The sequence below is a fragment of the Synchytrium microbalum genome (genome assembly GCF_006535985.1).
Source record: "Synchytrium microbalum strain JEL517 chromosome Unknown SmJEL517_scf0042, whole genome shotgun sequence".
Lineage (NCBI taxonomy): Eukaryota > Fungi > Chytridiomycota > Chytridiomycetes > Synchytriales > Synchytriaceae > Synchytrium > Synchytrium microbalum.
The window spans coordinates 152,135-170,298 of NW_022158391.1; the positions used below are offsets into that span (position 1 = coordinate 152,135).

Here is an 18,164-nt window from a genome sequence, read left to right on the forward strand (position 1 = left end):
TCAATCGAGTACACTATATCACTTTCTCGCCAGCGCAGTTATTGGGGGAGCGAATCGAATCCATGCCCAATATCCGGATTCCAAACAATTCCCATCAAAGATCGTTTTTGCGTAAATCGCACGTCTATATATACTCTTCGAATCCATTATATACATTGCGTCTCCATTACTGTTTTTACAAACTCAGATTGCTCGCTCCATCCCAAGGATCTTCTCAATGAACTGATCACGAGTCCATTTGGTTGCCTTATTCAGTTCAGGATCTGATATAGCTAGACTGTCTATAGCATCGTCCAGTTCCTGCCTGGTAACCACTTCACCTATACACACAAAAAAAAGGTTAAGAAGATTCTCCTAAGACTCCAGAATCCAGAAGTCATTCTAATACATACCATGCTTCTGTAGTAACGAAACTAGTGCATTCCTTGTTATGACGGCATCATCAGCGTCCTCGTCAGCAAGATCAGCGTCTAGCACACTAGTAGATGTTTTAAGCGCAGAATGTAACTGAGATTCATCTACTTCCGCCACGGCTCTGTAGTTGACAAACACTAAAATTAAACAAGACAAAAGAAATGAGCTTCCCACGTTTACATGTGCGAACAAAAAACCCCAGTTACATCACAGACTTACATCGAATCAGATCAGGCAAAGTGACACCATCCTTAACTTGTCCACCATACTCCAAATCTCCAAATTGGATTTCACGTATCAAATCTTCACAATCTTGCTCGGAAGGATAGTATCCAAGTGCTCTCATGAAGTTGGGAACTTGTCTTAAAGCCAATCGATCAGACACCTGGCGCTTCTCTGCTGTGTCTTCGCCTTGCCTATTATTAGGAATTCAGAGAATTAATATTCAAAATCAAGATAAATGAAGCTCAAATCGGGGGTACTAACTCAAGTATTTGACAATAATAAAAGAAGTCCTCAGCTTCCTTGACAAAATCTTCCCGAGCATCTGGAGTCGTATCAACCAACTCCAGGAAAGGGTATACACCAGTTCCTCCAGACACAGCTCGTAATTCAAGTGCTGCATAGTCAATCTTCCATAAATGGACGGCATCATCGTCCAGGCCACAAGTCAGAACTCGTGTCCCATCACCAGAGACTGCACATGATGCTAATCTAGACGGATGGGCTAGCACTGTAGCACTGCGATATGGATTTCCGTCTAGTGGCACTTTTATGATGCCAATGTACTAAAGAAAGAAAACAAGCCCATGTTGTAGAGCGTGAATACCAAGACGGTCATTTCGAAAGCATTTAAGATACTCACCTTTTCATCAGATCTGAATATGAGGTAGCGAGCTGTTGTGCCCTGTACTGGAGGCAATAATTCCAACCTTGACGTATAATCAAATGAGTCTACCAATTCCAACACAGTACGACAACCAAAAACCCGAAAATTTACCAAACTACACGTCCGGGTATAGGAGGGCCAAGCACTGTTCTCCTCCAAGCATGGCCCTCAATATCCAATACCCGTAACTTATGAGCATCAGTAGCAACCAATAATCTTGGGAGTCCGGCTGGATCATGCAAATCCGGTAATACTGTAACGGCAGTTGGTCGAGCTGTTTGTTCAATTCGAAACAGTTGCTAAGTCAAGAAGCGTGTTTGCATCAATTCATCGACAAGCTCACGAAAAAAAAGGTGATTAAAAGAGCCAAATGCTTACACTTAGACGCAACCCACTCGAAACAGTGCTCTGAGCAACATCATACTCGGCCAAGAAGCGATCCGAGCCAACAGACAAGAGTCTCGGTGATGAACTACCGGGAACGAAAACTAGCCCAACTATCGGTTTGGTATGCGCTCTACATCGCCCCAGCAACTCCCATCCATTACCACCATCCAATTTCTTGAAAAGAGCAACTGCGAATGACATATCCACTAGCGCGAAATAGCTACCATCCGGTGCAAAACTCATCCTTTCAATCCGCGTCTTCGATGCAGAGAATGTTGATGGCGATGGTGCATCCAATAGATTCGACGGTTGTAAGAACTTGACCGTTCCATTTGCAAATCCTACAGCTAAATATGCTCCATCTGCTGAAAATGCGGCGGTTGACACTTCTTCCTTGTCGGGGGAATCATCTTTTGACTTTGGTTTGCATCCAAATGTCCTGCTACACAGTGTCTTTTTGGATGATGCATCCCACACTTGAGCGCCTCCTACGATTTTGACTCGTTATTTTAGATCCCAAATGAATATGCTATATTTCAGCAAAACGAAGACTCCTCGCCACGCTTCAAACCTACCATTCGCTCCACCATGACCCACAAAGAAATTTGTAGTAGCAGGCCAGCATGCAACAACAGTTGCTTGTCGAGCAATACCTTTCAGTAACTCTGTAAGCTGTGGTGGCTGTGGCGCCCGATTATTTAATAAAGATTGCATTGACGTTGATTTAGGTTGAGGAGGTTGTTTCGAAGGTAAGGGTGTCTTGACGGAACCAAAATCCAGACTATGTACATATCCTGCTGATGTTGCCAAAATCACCTCGCTCAATGTGGCTAGTAAAAAGCGAAGGATCAGTGATTCATCTACTTGCGGGGAAAAGTGCTCTTGGATTTTACTTGATGTCGGTATGAGCGATATACAGTCAATCGGTCCACATCCCAATTTATCTAGTGTCCATATCACGCGTAACTTGTCATCGTGCACCAGTATAGATCCTTCTGATCCAGAAGTGATGATCAAACCATCTGGTAGTGTTTCTATGCCCGTTATACAACCCTTATGGATTTTCACGAATTTTCCTATTGATCTTGGACTGTCATCGGTCGTGCCGGCCTTCCACAGCACTATTTGACCGTGGATCGTTCCCGACAAGGCAGTTGGAGGATTTATGGCATAGCCTGGTATATAGAAATCCAGCGATTCTTGTGTGCTAAATTGAAACAAAAAGCACGTCAGAAAGTAACAAGACCCTCAATTGAATAAACTTTCAAACCTTGACTCCAGTGCCGGCAGTGATTGTGTTATACCGGTAGTTGGAGACCATTTGAAAAAGCTACAGCTACCACTGCCGGTAGTGGCGATTTCATTCTTGTCCGTTGGGTTGAATCTGAGGACGCTCTGCAAAAAAACCAGCTGAATTAGATACAGCAGGTCCGGTACTTTGGCCTTCATTCACACACCTGTCGGGGACCTATAACAGAAAACGTGGCTATCGGCTGCTCTGATGTTGTCCAATCCCATATGCAAATAGTTTGCTCTTCATCTACATAGCGGGAAACGTGTAAGTTGACAGACATCAACCATGATTTTCTTGAAGGATTTCGTTTTTTTTACCATGTCCTAACGTAGCAACATATCTTCCTTCTTGCGCATCGAATCCAACTGCAGACACTCCACAACCCCCATGAGAATCAAAGATCGTTTGTATAGGTATGACTGAATCTGCATTCTCATCAGCTTGTGTGTCCCAAATCGCCAATAAGGAGGCAGGTCCGTGATCAGCTGTTGCCATGAATCGTCCAGAGGGTGATATTGCGGTTGCGGTAACGGCATGGCACTGTTGCAAATAGAAGCAAAAAATGTCTCAATATCCAAGAAAGTGACTTTGAGATCCACCATATACTCACATGTCCTTGCAAGAGAGTCTGCTTGTCATCGCCCAGTGATTTGACCAGGGCAGTATGTGAAGTAGCATAAAACAGTCTCCGCGGTTTTGTCTTGTCGGTTTGTGGCAGTTGATGAATTGAACATGATGGATTGCTGGTTAGTCCAAATGTCCATTGTAATGTCTATACAAAACAAGGAAAAGCCATTAACCTGATATCTGTACGAATAAAGCAATTTCCGAATTTACCAAGGTGTTTGGCGGCAGTGTTTGACCTTCCTCGCTCTTGGTTGCCATTTCTATAACTTTTGATTCTTGACACAAAGATCACGTCGTTGACTTTAAACAAGACGAAATGGTAGCCACGTAGAGCAGACCGGATCTACTCAGAGGCGACGATTATGTCCCGTACTGTGCCGTCTCGATGCTAGAACGAAAAAGAACTGCTCAAGAACAAAGTTTATGCAAAAACCAGGGAAAGTCTTTAATGAGCCAAACAAGGAATAGAATACGCAATGCCATATTCTCTAACACTTAATTATAGTCTTTTTACACGCATTACTGCAAGAAACATACTGAATTGACGTGTTTCAGGTTGACTAGTAGAAGCAGGTTCATGATGATGATGTTCGCCATGCTCTTGAGATGCACCATGATGATGATGGTGACCATGTTCATGACCACCACCATGTTGATGTTCCGCGTGCATTGTTTTGGTCATTCGTGCAGCCCTATTTGAGAATAGTGTGTAAGCGATTACTTGGACTGAAGCGCAAACCACCTTTGTTACCCTGCTTTGAATGTAACAAGCTCCATAGATGATGCAGCTGCCAAGTTCCTCATGTCAGTCTCTGTAAAGCCATGTTTATGAGCTACCAGGTCTGCATTGACCTGATGGTCACTATGGAACGAAGTGGCGTCCTTCTCTTCAAGGTCTGCCACTACCAATACACCTTCGGACTTCAGGAATTGACTGAGCCGCGTAACGACTAGTTTGAGATCTTGTATGTGATGGAAGACAAGAGTCGATTGGATGATATCAAAGGCTCTGTTTGAGTCTTTAAGTCGTTGAAGACCGGCATCAGTAGTTATATCTAGCGCTAGAGCACTAAAGCCAGGTTTGTCGGAACATTTCTTGTTAAATTGGGCAACCATTCCTTCTGAAGCGTCAATACCCAGCGAGCCTTTGATATACTGACTCAACGCGACAGTGACGTTTCCTGTCCCACAACCAAAGTCTATAAGCAGAGGGAAAGGTTAAAGGCGTCTGTATGCGACATTCTCGCTATACGAGTAAATTTGAGCTGACAGACGTCTCATACCTAACAGTTCAGTTTTGGATGGTTCAAGTGTCAACATGGATCGTATAGCCAGAGCTACTTGGTTTGCGGTATCAACTACTTCGGGCTTGTCCCATTGATGAGATCTCTCATCAAAAAATGCATTGTTCTTTGACTGCAAATCTCCACGATCTTCCATCTAATGGAAATTCAGAAATAATGGCAGATCAGAAATCCATGCAGTAGCACGATCGTCCAGCAAAGACAGGAGCCGTGAGGGATGCTTCTTACCTCGCTTTTGATTTTTTATCAAGAATAATGAAAAATCCGCGGAGCTGGAGCTTGTGACAAAAACACGAACCAAATGTTCCAATGTTGAAGGCTTATAATCAGTAACTGAGCTAATGCGGAGACAGCACGTCAGACACTTCATTGAGCTCCAAATTCCGAATGTCCGAATAGTGATAATCACGTTGATGCGCGCCTCATACAACGCGTCTTTCCAAAATCTGACCAAGCTCTCATACTTATAAACCTCACAAAGAACGCACCTTGTCGGTCTATGTAATGGGCGACCTGGGCTACGATGAGGGATTATTAGATTATGACGACTATGAGAATGAAGCGGCACTTGCCTCGATTGATGACTTTAACGAGAATACGGAAGACAACAATAATGCAGGAGGCGAAGAACAAAATGGCGAAGATACTTCTGGTGGTTCTGATAATAGACAAGAAAGACCAAACAAACCTCGAGCTTATTTCCATCTACGGCCTGGACCTGGCAAACTGTACATGTACGCTTGGATGGACTCAAAACATTCAACATCTTGCAGCATTTGGTGCTAACATTTCCATACCCTCTCTATCTATAGAAACCCAAAGTTTGCTAATGCTGGATTGCTACCTCCTTATGATCAATTATTTACTCAATTACGTCGATATCGAGCTGTTCACATTCAAGGAAGAATGGGTTTGAATCAACAATATCAAAGGGTCAGTCAAATGTTGGCTTTTGTACAGCTGTATATCTTCAGTGCGCTTGTTTGTCGAATACTTGTACTCATTCCATTTTGTTGTAGAATGAGATGCAAGGTTTTGTACAGCAACCGATGTATCATCAACCACATATTCCAGATCCAACGCTCAACAATCCATTGAAGCGACCATTTGAAGGAGGTCAAGATGTAGCATATTCCAAGCAGCCTCGCTATGACAACGGACCTTATGTAAGCTAATCTGGTTGCCCATATGGGGCTACCTTGTGTCAACGTCACGGACATGACAGTCCGGTCACATCCATTATGTCTAATGTATGTCTGTTTTAGCCTCCTCAACCTATGCGACCCATGATAGTTACTCCGCGCCCTGTCGCAATGCCTCCTCAGCAACAACCACAACTGCAACAACAACCACCGCAACAACAGCAACAGCCACCCCAACAACAACAAAGAATGTTGCGGCCAACAACTCCACCACCACCAACTCCACATATGAAAACCCAAGCCGTCGTCACTACTCCACCTGCAGCAGCACCCTCAGCAGCAACAGCTTCATCAAATCCATTACGGGCTTTTACTCTCGATACCATTTGGAATCAACTAAAAGGAGATCCAAATGCTATAGTCATTCAAAAGATGTCTCGTGTATCCGAAGATGACTTGAAAAACTTGGCTCTATCATGTGGAAAAGTGAAGGCTTTCAGAATGAGACCGGATGATGCCGCGGCTGATATTCTCTTTGAGACTGAAGATGGTGCCAAAGTCTTTAGGAGGAAATTCAACAAGACCACTTTGGAAGGACTTGTCAAGGAGGTCGTGGATGTAAAATTTGCATAATTTGTGAAGGCAATATTATATGTTGTAAGGACCTTTTGATAAGCAGAATACAAAAAGCAAAAGTCAATCATGCATTAAACACATGGCAGTTATTGCATAAACTCGAGAAACTGTCGCGACTTGAAAAGAGCGGAAAGCTATACGAGTTTTCATAATAAAGACAATTGTCGGTCTATACACTGTTGCAGCGATCGAAAAACGAGTACTAGACAACCCCTCATGCTCATCATACACACAATCCCTCATACTGAAACCTTTTTCATATAATAAAGCTCATGATACATCTGGCACGTCAACGTTGCCTATAAAACATTTGCGAAACACATTGTGTTACGATGAGCTATGAACTCCAAGAATAGAATTCATCCACTTTTTCCATTATTCCTGCACATGAAGGCGTGCTAAACAGTTGCAATATCATGTCAACGAACGCTTGCCGTTTTCCCTGTGCCCTCTTTCCTCGATTCTGTGTAATTTCAGACATTTGCGTCGGTCTTCCAAATATCACGGTTTGAGTTGCAAAGCTTTCCGGAAGAAAGGTTTGTACTAGATTGGTGCGGCCGTATCGGTTTTGCTTTGAGGAGATCTCTTCCAATGTCTGATGCAAACGAAAATCTCAACTCGCTCGACGCCTCGCTTCTTAGCATATCAGTTGTGACTGAAAAAGTTGGAATGAGTCTTCACCCAACACAGCATCAGTATTTCAAAACCAGTCCCATACCCAATGTATGTTTTTGATCCAACTCCACCGGTAGCGATACCATATGGTCATTTGTACAAAAGGCACCATATTGAATCACAATAGTTTCGTAGAGTACACTAGTAGCTACCAATGCTGATGAAGGAGACCCAGTTCAAGAAAGTGAATATGGGCTCGAGGACTGGCTGGTCAGCACTGCGGCCGGTGAAAAACGCTTCCTCGATCAAAACATGAGACAAAATGGACGATATCTTAATAATGCAATATGAATTCTAGCATTCGCGGTCAGTTTATTGCTGTCAATCTGCGTATGAACGGGGTAGGAACGAAATCATACACTACTCGGTTGTGACGTGATCTGGTGCCCACGATGCGAGATCAAAACTGTCTAGTAGATTCGCGGTATAAACTCCATGATCAGCGTGATTTCATACGTTGCAAGCTTCATTTTGCAGCCCCCGTCGCTTCATAGTTCCTGGTAGCTACAAAACTTCTTGACCCACCAAGAATCTCCAAAGTCGAGATGGAGGAGAAGAAGTCGCCGTACTGGAAGTATAGGACGGCTTCCTATTCTCCGGTGGCCAACTCACCCTCTGAGGAAGTCTTACTCGAGTTTCCGAGGCCGAAAAGGAAATGTTGCTCGTTTTGTACGAATCGTTGCTGTGGGATATGTACATTAATCGCCATAGGAGTCCTCGCTATTTTGTTGATTGCTTGGGGTGGTAATCCTGCTGATATTCAACTACGCTACTCTCTTCTCTTCAACAAGCTGGCTGGTCCTGATATGATTGTAAATTTCATGTCTGAAAAGTGGTTGTCCAGATTCGAAAGCCTTAACATTTGGACTCCCTTTTCACATAGATACCGCCAATTTCTTCAAACGTTACTTTCGATTCAAGAGCTATCATCGTGGCCCAGCAACGAAGGCTTCTTATTGCTGGGTATGTGTCGCATTCTCTTCCTCGCCACCCAAAATATGTGAATCCAAGCTTTGGCATATATGAATCCTTAAACATTCCACGTTTTTATCCTAGATCTATTCATTATCCACGATCTCCACCAGCATTATGGCCATATCTGTTAACGAAAATGCGCTCAGCCGGTGTGAATGTATTGGACACCTATGTGTTTTGGGACCTTCATGAGCCTCAGGAGGGAGTGTTTGTTTGGGATCAAGGTATAGTCGAGAACGTCATCGTATCGTCATATCCTTGATCTCCAGCTTTTAAGTCCTTCTCTTTATTTGGGTCATTAGGCCAAGCGAATCTACTTGGATATCTGGCATATGCTCAGCAAGCAGGTTTAATGGTCAACCTTCGACTGGGTCCTTATGCTTGTAAGTTACGGTGTCGTCCCCTGTTTATTTCAATAGTATAGAGTACTGATTTTCCTTTTTTTCGCATTAGGTGCCGAATACAATATTGGTGGAATGCCTGCGTGGCTGGCACGAAAGCCTGGAATCCAGTTCAGGACATATAATAAGCCATGGATGAATGCCATGGAAACTTTCACTACTCAGGCTATGAATGCTGTGCGACCATATCTTGCGATGTACGTGTTACAATTCCCTATGTCAAGGTTTTTTCGCTCATAGTCAGATCTAACTCAAACGTACTCGAAACAGAAACGGTGGTCCAATCATCTTACTGCAAATCGAGAACGAGTATGGAGCATGGCTATGGAAGAACTTCCCTTATGGCCATCCGTATATCAATTGGGTAGCTCGATTGGCTCAAAAGTATGTGGTCGTTCTCGCTTCGAGATTTTACGTAGACTCTTAAATTTTAATTTTTCTTCCATCATTTTCCAGTCTTGAGCCACAAATGCCATGGCTTATGTGTGTCCAAGGCGACATTCGCTCAGTCATAAACACATGCAATGGATTTTACTGTGATTCGTCGATACATTCCCATCGACAAATCTTCCCAAATCAACCAGACATGTTTACAGAATTGTGGATTGCATGGTTTCAGTTATGGGGTGAACCACATCCTACTCGACCTGCTCAGGATGTAGCATTTTCCGCTGCTAGATTCTTTGCAAAGGGTGGAACTTATGTTTCTTATTACATGTATGATACGTTCGAGTGTGTGCGTTTTTCGCTATTCCAGATGGTTGAACAACTACTCATTCCTTTTTAGGTGGCATGGAGGTACCAATTTTGCTCGGCATTCAGGAGGTCCATTACTATTAACAGCTTATGATTACGACGCGCCATTGAATGAATATGGATTTGCGAATGAACCAAAGCAATCGCATTTAGCTAGTCTCAATCGCGTATTAGCTCAATATGAGAGTGTCATTGTTAATACTGATACCCCTGTAGCTTCACAAGTCGGTGACGTGGTATGCTTGCTGTTCAGTCGAGATTATCCCCCGGAGAGTAAGTTTTTTCTGCTGACAAACCACTCCCAAAACCACGAATTTAGGAACTGCACTTGTATGGACTCGCGACATCAACCCAATTACTATTTTGCAGTAATCTAAACACCAATGCAGCAGACACTATAACATACGCCGGGCTCAACATCACTATGCCACCGAAATCAGTCTCAGTAGTCATAATGGAATCTGGACGAGTACCTCGTGTCGTATATAATACCGCAACACTGCCAGTAGTAACCAGCTCTGTGAAATGGCAACAGATATCAAGCTATAACATTACAGTTGCACCAACCAATATATCCTATATCAGTGAACCGGTTGGTAAAGCAACTGTGGATTCAGCAGCAGTGTATTCAGCAAACCCGATAAATCAATTCCTGATTACGAATGATACGACGGATTATATGTGGTATGTGTGCTCTGGAGTCACGATATCTGGATGTAGCAGTGCCACATCGAAAAGGAAGCGTGACAACACTACATCAACAATGGACAATATGTTGTGGTGGGAGCGATATGATGCCACTACGAGCAGTAAAATAGCATGTCAAATCACCTTTTCATTCTCTGATGGTGGACCACTAGATCTCGGATATGCATATATAGATAATCAGTATCTAGGAATGTTGCCTGGGAATGGTACTACGTCTACGTTCCCAGTGTCGCAGCTGAATAGCTCTACGACGCATACTATATCGATACTGTCAGTGTCTGATGGTATAGCGCATTATAATCAGCACATTGAGGCTATTACGAAAGGGATTACGGGTCGCGTTACTGTGAATGGTAATGATATGACTAATTGTGGATGGAATATGAGGCCTGGATTGAGAGGAGAGCAGTATCAGGTAATGTATCCTGGTTTTGTACCAAACCCCTTTTTGCTTGTTCCATGGTCCAAAAACTTACTGAACTCGACATTTCAACAAATAGTTTCCCACAAACACAACTGCTCCATGGACTAAACCACTCACAAACAGCACCGTAATTCCTAGCCTCCCACTAACATGGTACAAACTTACCTTCCCAATAACCTCCTTCTACCCACAAATAACACCAACACTCTCAACAAACCTCACAACCTACGTCCTGGACTTGGCCTCCATGAAACGCGGTGTAGCCTACGTAAACGGATATAATATAGGACGATACTGGTCACAGCTCGCCACTAACGTGACTTCATACGACACATACCCGTCATGTGTGCCAGTAGGGACGGCGCCAGTATGTGACTATACACAAACGTATTCGAATCAGGTGTGTCGTGTTGGATGTGGGTATGCTAGTCAGAGGTATTATCACGTGCCCGCGTCGTGGTTGTATCCTGGCGGAGGGAGTACGAATCAGAGTGTTGTGAACGTGGTCTTGTTGGAGGAGGTTGGTGGGGATGTGAGTCAGGTTAGGATTGTGGGGATGCAAGGGAATTGATGCGGCTTTGACACTACCAGAATTTTTTTGTCGCTCATCGATGATACCATCGTACTTACTCAAATGGCCCAAATCCTTGGAGATACCCAAATTAAAAAAACGAACATTTTAGCTGCAACAGATACACCAAGATTCTTTTATTTATAGTATAAGTAGTATAACCTCCTTTGTAAGATTTTCACCTCTTGTATAAAAACGGAATCTCTGAAAGTCTCACTCTCCACCTGGCACAAACGAAGATTGGTTAAAACCCTTTCTTGTTCTTTATGCCGCTGATAAATGACAACAAGTTTGTGTCTCTTACCTTTTCTGCTGGTCAAATCGTTTGCGTAGGGTTCGCCAGTGCCTCCCTCCTCTCATCCATTTTAACACCAATATCCTCCATCGGTTTCTTTTGTCCAACAGCTGGATCAAGAGTAGCCTGTGCCATTGCCTTTAATCTCGACCCTCCAGACTCAATTTCGTTTACGTTATCTTGAAGCTTTGATTCAACTGCCGCAAAGCGTTCATCACCAGGCAAACTGACTGCTGCACCAAGCATACCATCGACCCTCTGTTTCCCAGCACCGTTATCAGGTACTGATCTCATTCCAGGCCGGGATGCTTGTGATCTAAGCGTTGGCCGGATGCTCCTATCCTTTGATGGGTTGACTTTGATGGGTTTACCCTCGCTGAAGCCCCGTGTGTATGAGAGTGGGTTGTAGATGGATTTCCGGAGCCGGCCGAGCTGATTTGCGGTTTGGTCTGCCTCTGTGGTTTTGGGTTTTATGTAGTCGAGCTCGTTGGCCACGCGAGAAAGGCGTTCTGTGACGGGATTTTAGAGAAAGTGAAGGAGAGTGTTGGAAACATATTTCCAAATGCTGTTTGAAAGAAGTTTGGGAGTTTGGATTAGTACCGATTAAATAATGTGTATGTCTGCTTGGCGAAGAGTGCGACACAAATATAAAGTGTCCAATACAACGTTTCATGAAAGAAACATGGAAACATAATCCGCGTGCAGCACCACAAGCACAAAATAACAACGAGCTAACAACGGATCATCAAAATTCCATTCATTCCTCCTTTGTACATCCACTTTCGTCAAATGCGACGCTGCGATCAACAGCATAATCCTGTCTAATCCTTCTCAACGCAGCTTCAGATGATTGAGACTACGGGCTTAGCACGGGCTTGGACGTTGCGAGTATCGGTCTGTAATTGTTGGTCTCAGCAACAACAATATCATCGTTGGAGAACTGCTGGTTTGATGATGTAGGAGGAGGAGAAGGTGTTGATGCAGATGGCTCTTTACGAGAGAGAAGAGCTGCTCGCATCTTGTCCATCGTTGAGTTGTTTTGGTAGGCGGCAATGTGAGCGATGTTTTGCTGACGGAAGTGGACGCAAAGCACTGAGCCTCAGAGATACAACTAGTGTATCACTCTGCGAGAGTGAAGAGATCCTTCCTATAAGTTTCGTCGCTGATTTGAATTTATTGTATGTGCATGAGAGAACATGCCTTTTTCGGGGACAATTTGCCAAAGCGAAGTTTTGGTCCGGACGTGCTGTTGAATATGCTGTAACTGAAACAGCCCCTTCGCTAACGCTAACCTTTAGTGCCGACTATTAGAAAGGACGGAAACATCTGTCTGTAGCAGCATGTTTTATTTTCGATGGACGCAGACCATTCTATAAGAATATTATGTTCTGCCTCTTCTAGATATACCTTATATACACAACATCATATAATCCTCTTTGAACGAATGTAGCAGCAAACCAACATTGACCTTCCACATCTTACTACCTCTTGAGTATCATATGATTCACCTTCCCAGAAAGCTTATTTATCTGTGCCGTTCTATCGTCCGTTTTCCTCTCAATAGGACTCAACGCCTCATTCTGTCTCACCAATTCATCATGCGTAGCTTGTGCCATGGCTTTCAGTCGTGATACAGAAGACCCGATTTCGTTGACGTGGTGATTGATCTTTGATTCTACGACGAGCGAATGTGGGTCATTGTCCACGTAGCCTGTTAGTCCTCCTGTTCTACTATTGTTATTGCCAGTATCAAAGTCATGAGCCCAGGTTTGTGGTCGAGATGATGGTTCAGGCTTTGGGGGCCGAGTGGTATTGTTTGATGGTTTGACGTGGATTTGCTCCCCTTCGTTCCAGCCTGGTATGTATGAGAGAGGGTTGAAGATGGACTTTTTGAGGCGGTGGAGCTGGTTTACGACGAGGTTTGATTCGTTTGCCTTGTCATGTATGTAGTCGAGTTGGTTGTCGACACGCCCGAGTTGTTCTATTCGTAAAGTGGTGGAGAGATAGATGATTGTTAGGCAGTGTTGTGAATGTTTGTGGGACAGGTCATTGGATTAGGTCTTCATTGTCTGCTTGTCGTTGGCAGATGCAACTGTCAAGTGCCAAACGCATATCTCGATGCAGACAGCGACACAATGCACTTGAAACAGCTTGAATTCTTCCTCCAACGATAGACAACAAAATAAGCCACATTACCTCCTTGAGCGTACAGCGATGTCAAGTTCTGAGCAGCAACAGTTTCCGCTTGCCTACTTATTCGCAGAGCTCTCTCAGACGTCTCTAACGATCGATCCTGAGTATTCCTAGTTGCAGACTTGAGATCCTCGTAATCGTCATGGTCGTCATATTGCGTCTGTTGATAGGATGGCGGCAGGGGCTTGTGGTATTGATTTGAAGAGGTATATGAAGAGGACGATGAGGACTCTGTCATTGAATATGGTCGAGCAGAGGGCTGCTTTGGTAGGAATGGGTTTGGCTGTTTCCTGTCCATGGCTGCTATTGACGGCAATGTGCTGATACGAAGTTGGGAGCAAGACAAGAACTCACACATCAAATCTGAGGGAATCACGTCGTTCAGCGCTTAGAAATATTTGTAAAGATTCGGTGTAAGTTTTAGTAAACGCGAGAATCATGCCCGTGGCCATTGCACGGTGGTCGTAATTTTCGAAAAGTCCAAGTTGTCAACAATACTCATACAGCGATAGTACACTATGAAGGGCTATATTTTTATACTTTGCACAGTACTCGTCCAGTCATGCAGAGCCTTCCAAGGAACTTATCCGCTGATGGCAAAGAGTGCATTCAGGTAATCAAATACAAGTTCTCCTGCTTTTCATGTACATTGCTTTGACCCGTTCATTATGTAGAGATATTCAACGAAACGAAATTATATATGATTCGCTGGACTCGCTACCATGTCATGATTTAACTGTCGTCATGTCCGTATCGCAGGTAAACATTAAACATATTCAACCATTCAGGGGTTCGTTGAACTAACCAGCTGTTATTTATCCAGTTGAGCAAAATGGTGAGCAACCCAATCCGGCTGAACTCTTAGAGCCTGTTTTTGCTTTCATAGGATGCTCATTCTTTTGCCCTCTCTCCTCCACCCAAAGTCATTTGCAGATAATGAGACAACAGCGCTCTATATTCCATATACTTCTGGAGATCTGGTTACCATCGTACAAGGACAATGTGGATTATCTACATCTTCACAATCTCTAGGTATGTGTGTTGGGTTGGCTTGCATCGAAGGAATCTGACCAAACATATCACTTGCACTCTACACAGATTCACAAACATGGGATCTCCCACAACAAACAAACAACTTGATACTCTTAAACTCAAACACTGCAATCTCGGAATCAGACATGACCAATCTACTAGCCCGTCTCGACAGTATCAGCAAAGATTACGTGTTATACATGACGGGTCCTACTAGACCTGTATTCCGACAAGCAACTACTCCTTGGAGCAAGTTGCCAGTTGCTCAGAAATATGTCTTCTTCACTACTGGCACATTCCATGGAATTGCAGTGCTCATCGTGTTGGTTGGATTCTTGTTGATTGCGTATAGTATATTGTCGAGTATTGAGAGTCCTACCAAGTTCCCAACACCTGAGAGCAAGTAAGTGGATTGATGGTCTCACCCGGAATACTCGATTTGTTCTAATATCCCTTTTTGGTTGTGTAGGCGTTCATCATAATATAGTCCTTGTTTTTTGTAGTATAGTAGCTTCGTAAAAGAAAAATCCCCTTCATTTTCGAGTTGATGTAGGCTTACAGAATGCGTACTAACCGTTTTTCCCGTTGCGATCTCAAAAAGTCGGTGCTTCGCCAACTGGAAGAACATTGGACTTTCATATTAATGCAGCCAGACAACCGAACAAGGAGAAGGAACGTGGATTAGGTAGATCCAGATTGCAGACATGAGCTTCTTTACCGTTCAACCTCCGTCCGCAACAGGAGCATCGTCTCCTCAAACACAACCATATTCACCAGCACCAACAGCAGCAAATACATCTATACCATCACAACAACAGCACCAACAGCCTGTTCGGCCATCATCTCATTCATCGGGCCAGATCGCATTCCAAGTACCTCCACGTCCTGGTCAATCTCAAATACCTGCTCAAGCTGGACATTTGCAGCTGCAACAACCAACCACAATTGCTTCTGCTATGATGAATAGTAGTCAATTGCCTGGTGGGATGCAGACTAAACCAATGGTAAATCCATTGAATGTGTAATTGGTTTGGTTGGTGGAGAGGGTGTTTGGAAGTTAACTCTCTTGTGTTATGGATCTGGCGACAGATCCATTGAACGTCTAGATATCTCGCTTTAAAACTCAATTTTTACCAATTTTATGTAGGCTCCTCCATCGGGAGATATGTACAAGCCTCACGCTTCATCTGTAAAGTCAACAGTGCAAAGTTCAGCAGGTCCTCCTACTGCTGCTGAAAAGAAGGCTGCTGAAAGAAAACCTCCTGGTTGGAATACTCGTCCTCTAGTGGCCATTCCAGAGTTTAATCATTCTACTATTCAAACGGTAAGCATCCATCTCGTTTTGTTCACACGATTTTGTAAACTAACGACAGAACATAATGTCCTCAGGTGCTGGATATCAATAAGCAGTTGATCAAGATCTTGATTGATTATCAGAACTTTGGATGGTTTCAAGAACAAGAGTTCAAGATGTGAGCAAAAACGAACTGACAATAAACCTCCAGCTTAACGTCAACTGCTCATCGCTCTTCGTATCATATCTAGGTATCAGGCTCGATTACAATCAAATATCGCTTATTTGATATCTGCACAGGATTTCTTGGATGTAAATACTAAATCTCCTAACGTACTGTTGGTGACGCTCGCGCTATTCTTACTGATCCCAATTCTTCGTCACAGAGCAAACATGTACCTCCACAGGGCGTCACGGTACCAGACCTATCGCCAATAGAATATCCAGAAAAACTGAAAAACGTGCCAAAACAACCACAACCAATACCACCACAACAACCATCACAACCCAAAGCATCAACAAGCAACCCAGTATCAGGCGTAACAACCGAAGCAATCCTGACAACAATAGACCCACCAGCCATGGTCCGAGACCCAAACCCAACAAATCAACTAAACCCATCAACATATACACCAGTCCAACCGTTCGTACTCCCTCAAACGAAATCAGATCCTGCATTCCCGAATCCACCACATTTAAATCCGTTACCGACTGTTGCGGAGGATGATGCCACGAGAGAGCTGACCAAGAGAATGATTAAGGGGCCTGGAACTATATCGTTCGAGTTGAGGAGTTTGAGGAATGTGAAAGATGATGAGGATATGAATTTGGATGGTGGAGGTGCTGGGGATAGGAAAGGGTTGGTTGGTGGTAGTGGGATTGGTAGCAATAGCGGGAATGGCTTTGGTGATGAGTCCGCTGATATGGATGATCCTCAAGATGAGGTGTGCATTCTGTTTACTTTGACTTTTTTGCTTCTCGATCATTCAAAAATAGCAATGAGCACACTGATGGAGGCTCCATTCTTATATCAACCCCCCCTTAACAACTTTAGGATTATGTACCTGGACCAGAAGACGACGAATCTCCAGAAGACACTGCCGTTGAAGATGAGAATACAGATCGTGATAGTAGCAAACACGGACGCAGCACTCCCATCAACCCACCTCTTATTCCTCCTAGTACAAGAAATATAGTAGATCTGACTAGTGAAGTTGGATTTGACACACCAGCAGCAACAGAGGGGTTGAATCACGCTGATTCACCATTAATGGAGTTTGGTGATGATGACGAAGATGCCATGCAACTGCTGATGCAGAATACAAATGGGAATGCGAAACCTGCGTTTGGATTTGGATTGGAACTGGATGATATATTCGGGCAGAACTCGTGACAGGCCAATGTACATGTCGTCATCTCTCCTGTGTATTTTGTAATAAATGATAATTTAAAAACAAGAGTTTGAACAAGAAGCAAAGCAAAAGACGTCTTCTCTATGTTTTGCGTTTGCCAACTGGAGCAAAGTTTGGATTGTCTGGATCTCTATCATGAAACCATTTTGGATTGTGAGAACCAAAAGATACGGTACTACACCGCTATGTTCTTTCAAACTCACAATGCTGTTTGCCTTCTTGCCCATTCCTGAAGATTCGCTTCCTTCTTGCTGTTATCCTTGAGAATATCGTCACGAGTATCATCATGCAATTCTTGGCTCTTGGCATTCCATTTATCGATTTGCTGACTCTAGAGTTTGAAAGAGACTGAGTGACGAGAGTAAAAAATGTGCAAAGAACAAGGCATATACCACGTGTTTTGAAGGCGGTTTCGGTTTGATTTTCTTGATAGCCTTCTCTGGTCTGCCTTTACTAGTCTCACTGCCTGACTCTAAATCCATATCATCTTCATCTCCTCCGCTAATAGTACTACCACCAGCAGCATTACCGCCACGTCCAACATCAGCACCATAAATTTTCGGCTCTGCACTGATAACAAATCCATTCGCAGCAACAGGCGGTCCACCCACAAGCTCCCAAACAGGTATCGTAGTATCACTAGCCCGAATCACATACCAACTATACACCATATCATCCCAAACCACGCGATACCCACCAGGCGCAACACTGTTTGCAAAAACCTCTAAGTCCTTT

The 18,164-nt window shown here is 43.7% G+C and overlaps 4 protein-coding genes across 4 annotated transcripts; 2 read left to right on the forward strand and 2 right to left on the reverse strand.

The window, feature by feature from the left end:
* Window positions 1-183: 183 nt before the first annotated feature.
* Window positions 184-3,869, reverse strand: SmJEL517_g05120 (uncharacterized protein; the record flags this gene model as incomplete). The annotated part of the gene is made up of 14 exons (XM_031171048.1): window positions 184-320; window positions 393-551; window positions 634-830; window positions 901-1,202; window positions 1,280-1,346; window positions 1,415-1,602; window positions 1,682-2,178; window positions 2,266-2,520; window positions 2,584-2,897; window positions 2,961-3,085; window positions 3,148-3,230; window positions 3,302-3,524; window positions 3,595-3,756; window positions 3,822-3,869. The coding sequence occupies 14 exons, from the start codon at window positions 3,867-3,869 to the stop codon at window positions 184-186; spliced, it is 2,757 nt and encodes a 918-aa protein (XP_031022995.1).
* Window positions 3,870-4,110: 241 nt separating this feature from the next.
* SmJEL517_g05121 (uncharacterized protein) lies at window positions 4,111-5,051 on the reverse strand (the record flags this gene model as incomplete). The annotated part of the gene is made up of 3 exons (XM_031171049.1): window positions 4,111-4,303; window positions 4,363-4,810; window positions 4,895-5,051. The coding sequence occupies 3 exons, from the start codon at window positions 5,049-5,051 to the stop codon at window positions 4,111-4,113; spliced, it is 798 nt and encodes a 265-aa protein (XP_031022994.1).
* Window positions 5,052-7,913: 2,862 nt separating this feature from the next.
* On the forward strand, window positions 7,914-11,203 carry SmJEL517_g05122 (beta-galactosidase; the record flags this gene model as incomplete). The annotated part of the gene is made up of 10 exons (XM_031171050.1): window positions 7,914-8,180; window positions 8,252-8,331; window positions 8,425-8,567; window positions 8,646-8,726; window positions 8,797-8,941; window positions 9,015-9,128; window positions 9,201-9,461; window positions 9,532-9,736; window positions 9,820-10,623; window positions 10,709-11,203. 10 exons carry the CDS (start codon window positions 7,914-7,916, stop codon window positions 11,201-11,203), a joined length of 2,595 nt encoding a protein of 864 aa, XP_031022993.1.
* Window positions 11,204-14,284: 3,081 nt separating this feature from the next.
* On the forward strand, window positions 14,285-15,205 carry SmJEL517_g05123 (uncharacterized protein; the record flags this gene model as incomplete). The annotated part of the gene is made up of 6 exons (XM_031171051.1): window positions 14,285-14,304; window positions 14,366-14,450; window positions 14,515-14,526; window positions 14,615-14,723; window positions 14,790-15,126; window positions 15,193-15,205. The coding sequence occupies 6 exons, from the start codon at window positions 14,285-14,287 to the stop codon at window positions 15,203-15,205; spliced, it is 576 nt and encodes a 191-aa protein (XP_031022992.1).
* Between the last annotated feature and the right edge of the window lie 2,959 nt (window positions 15,206-18,164).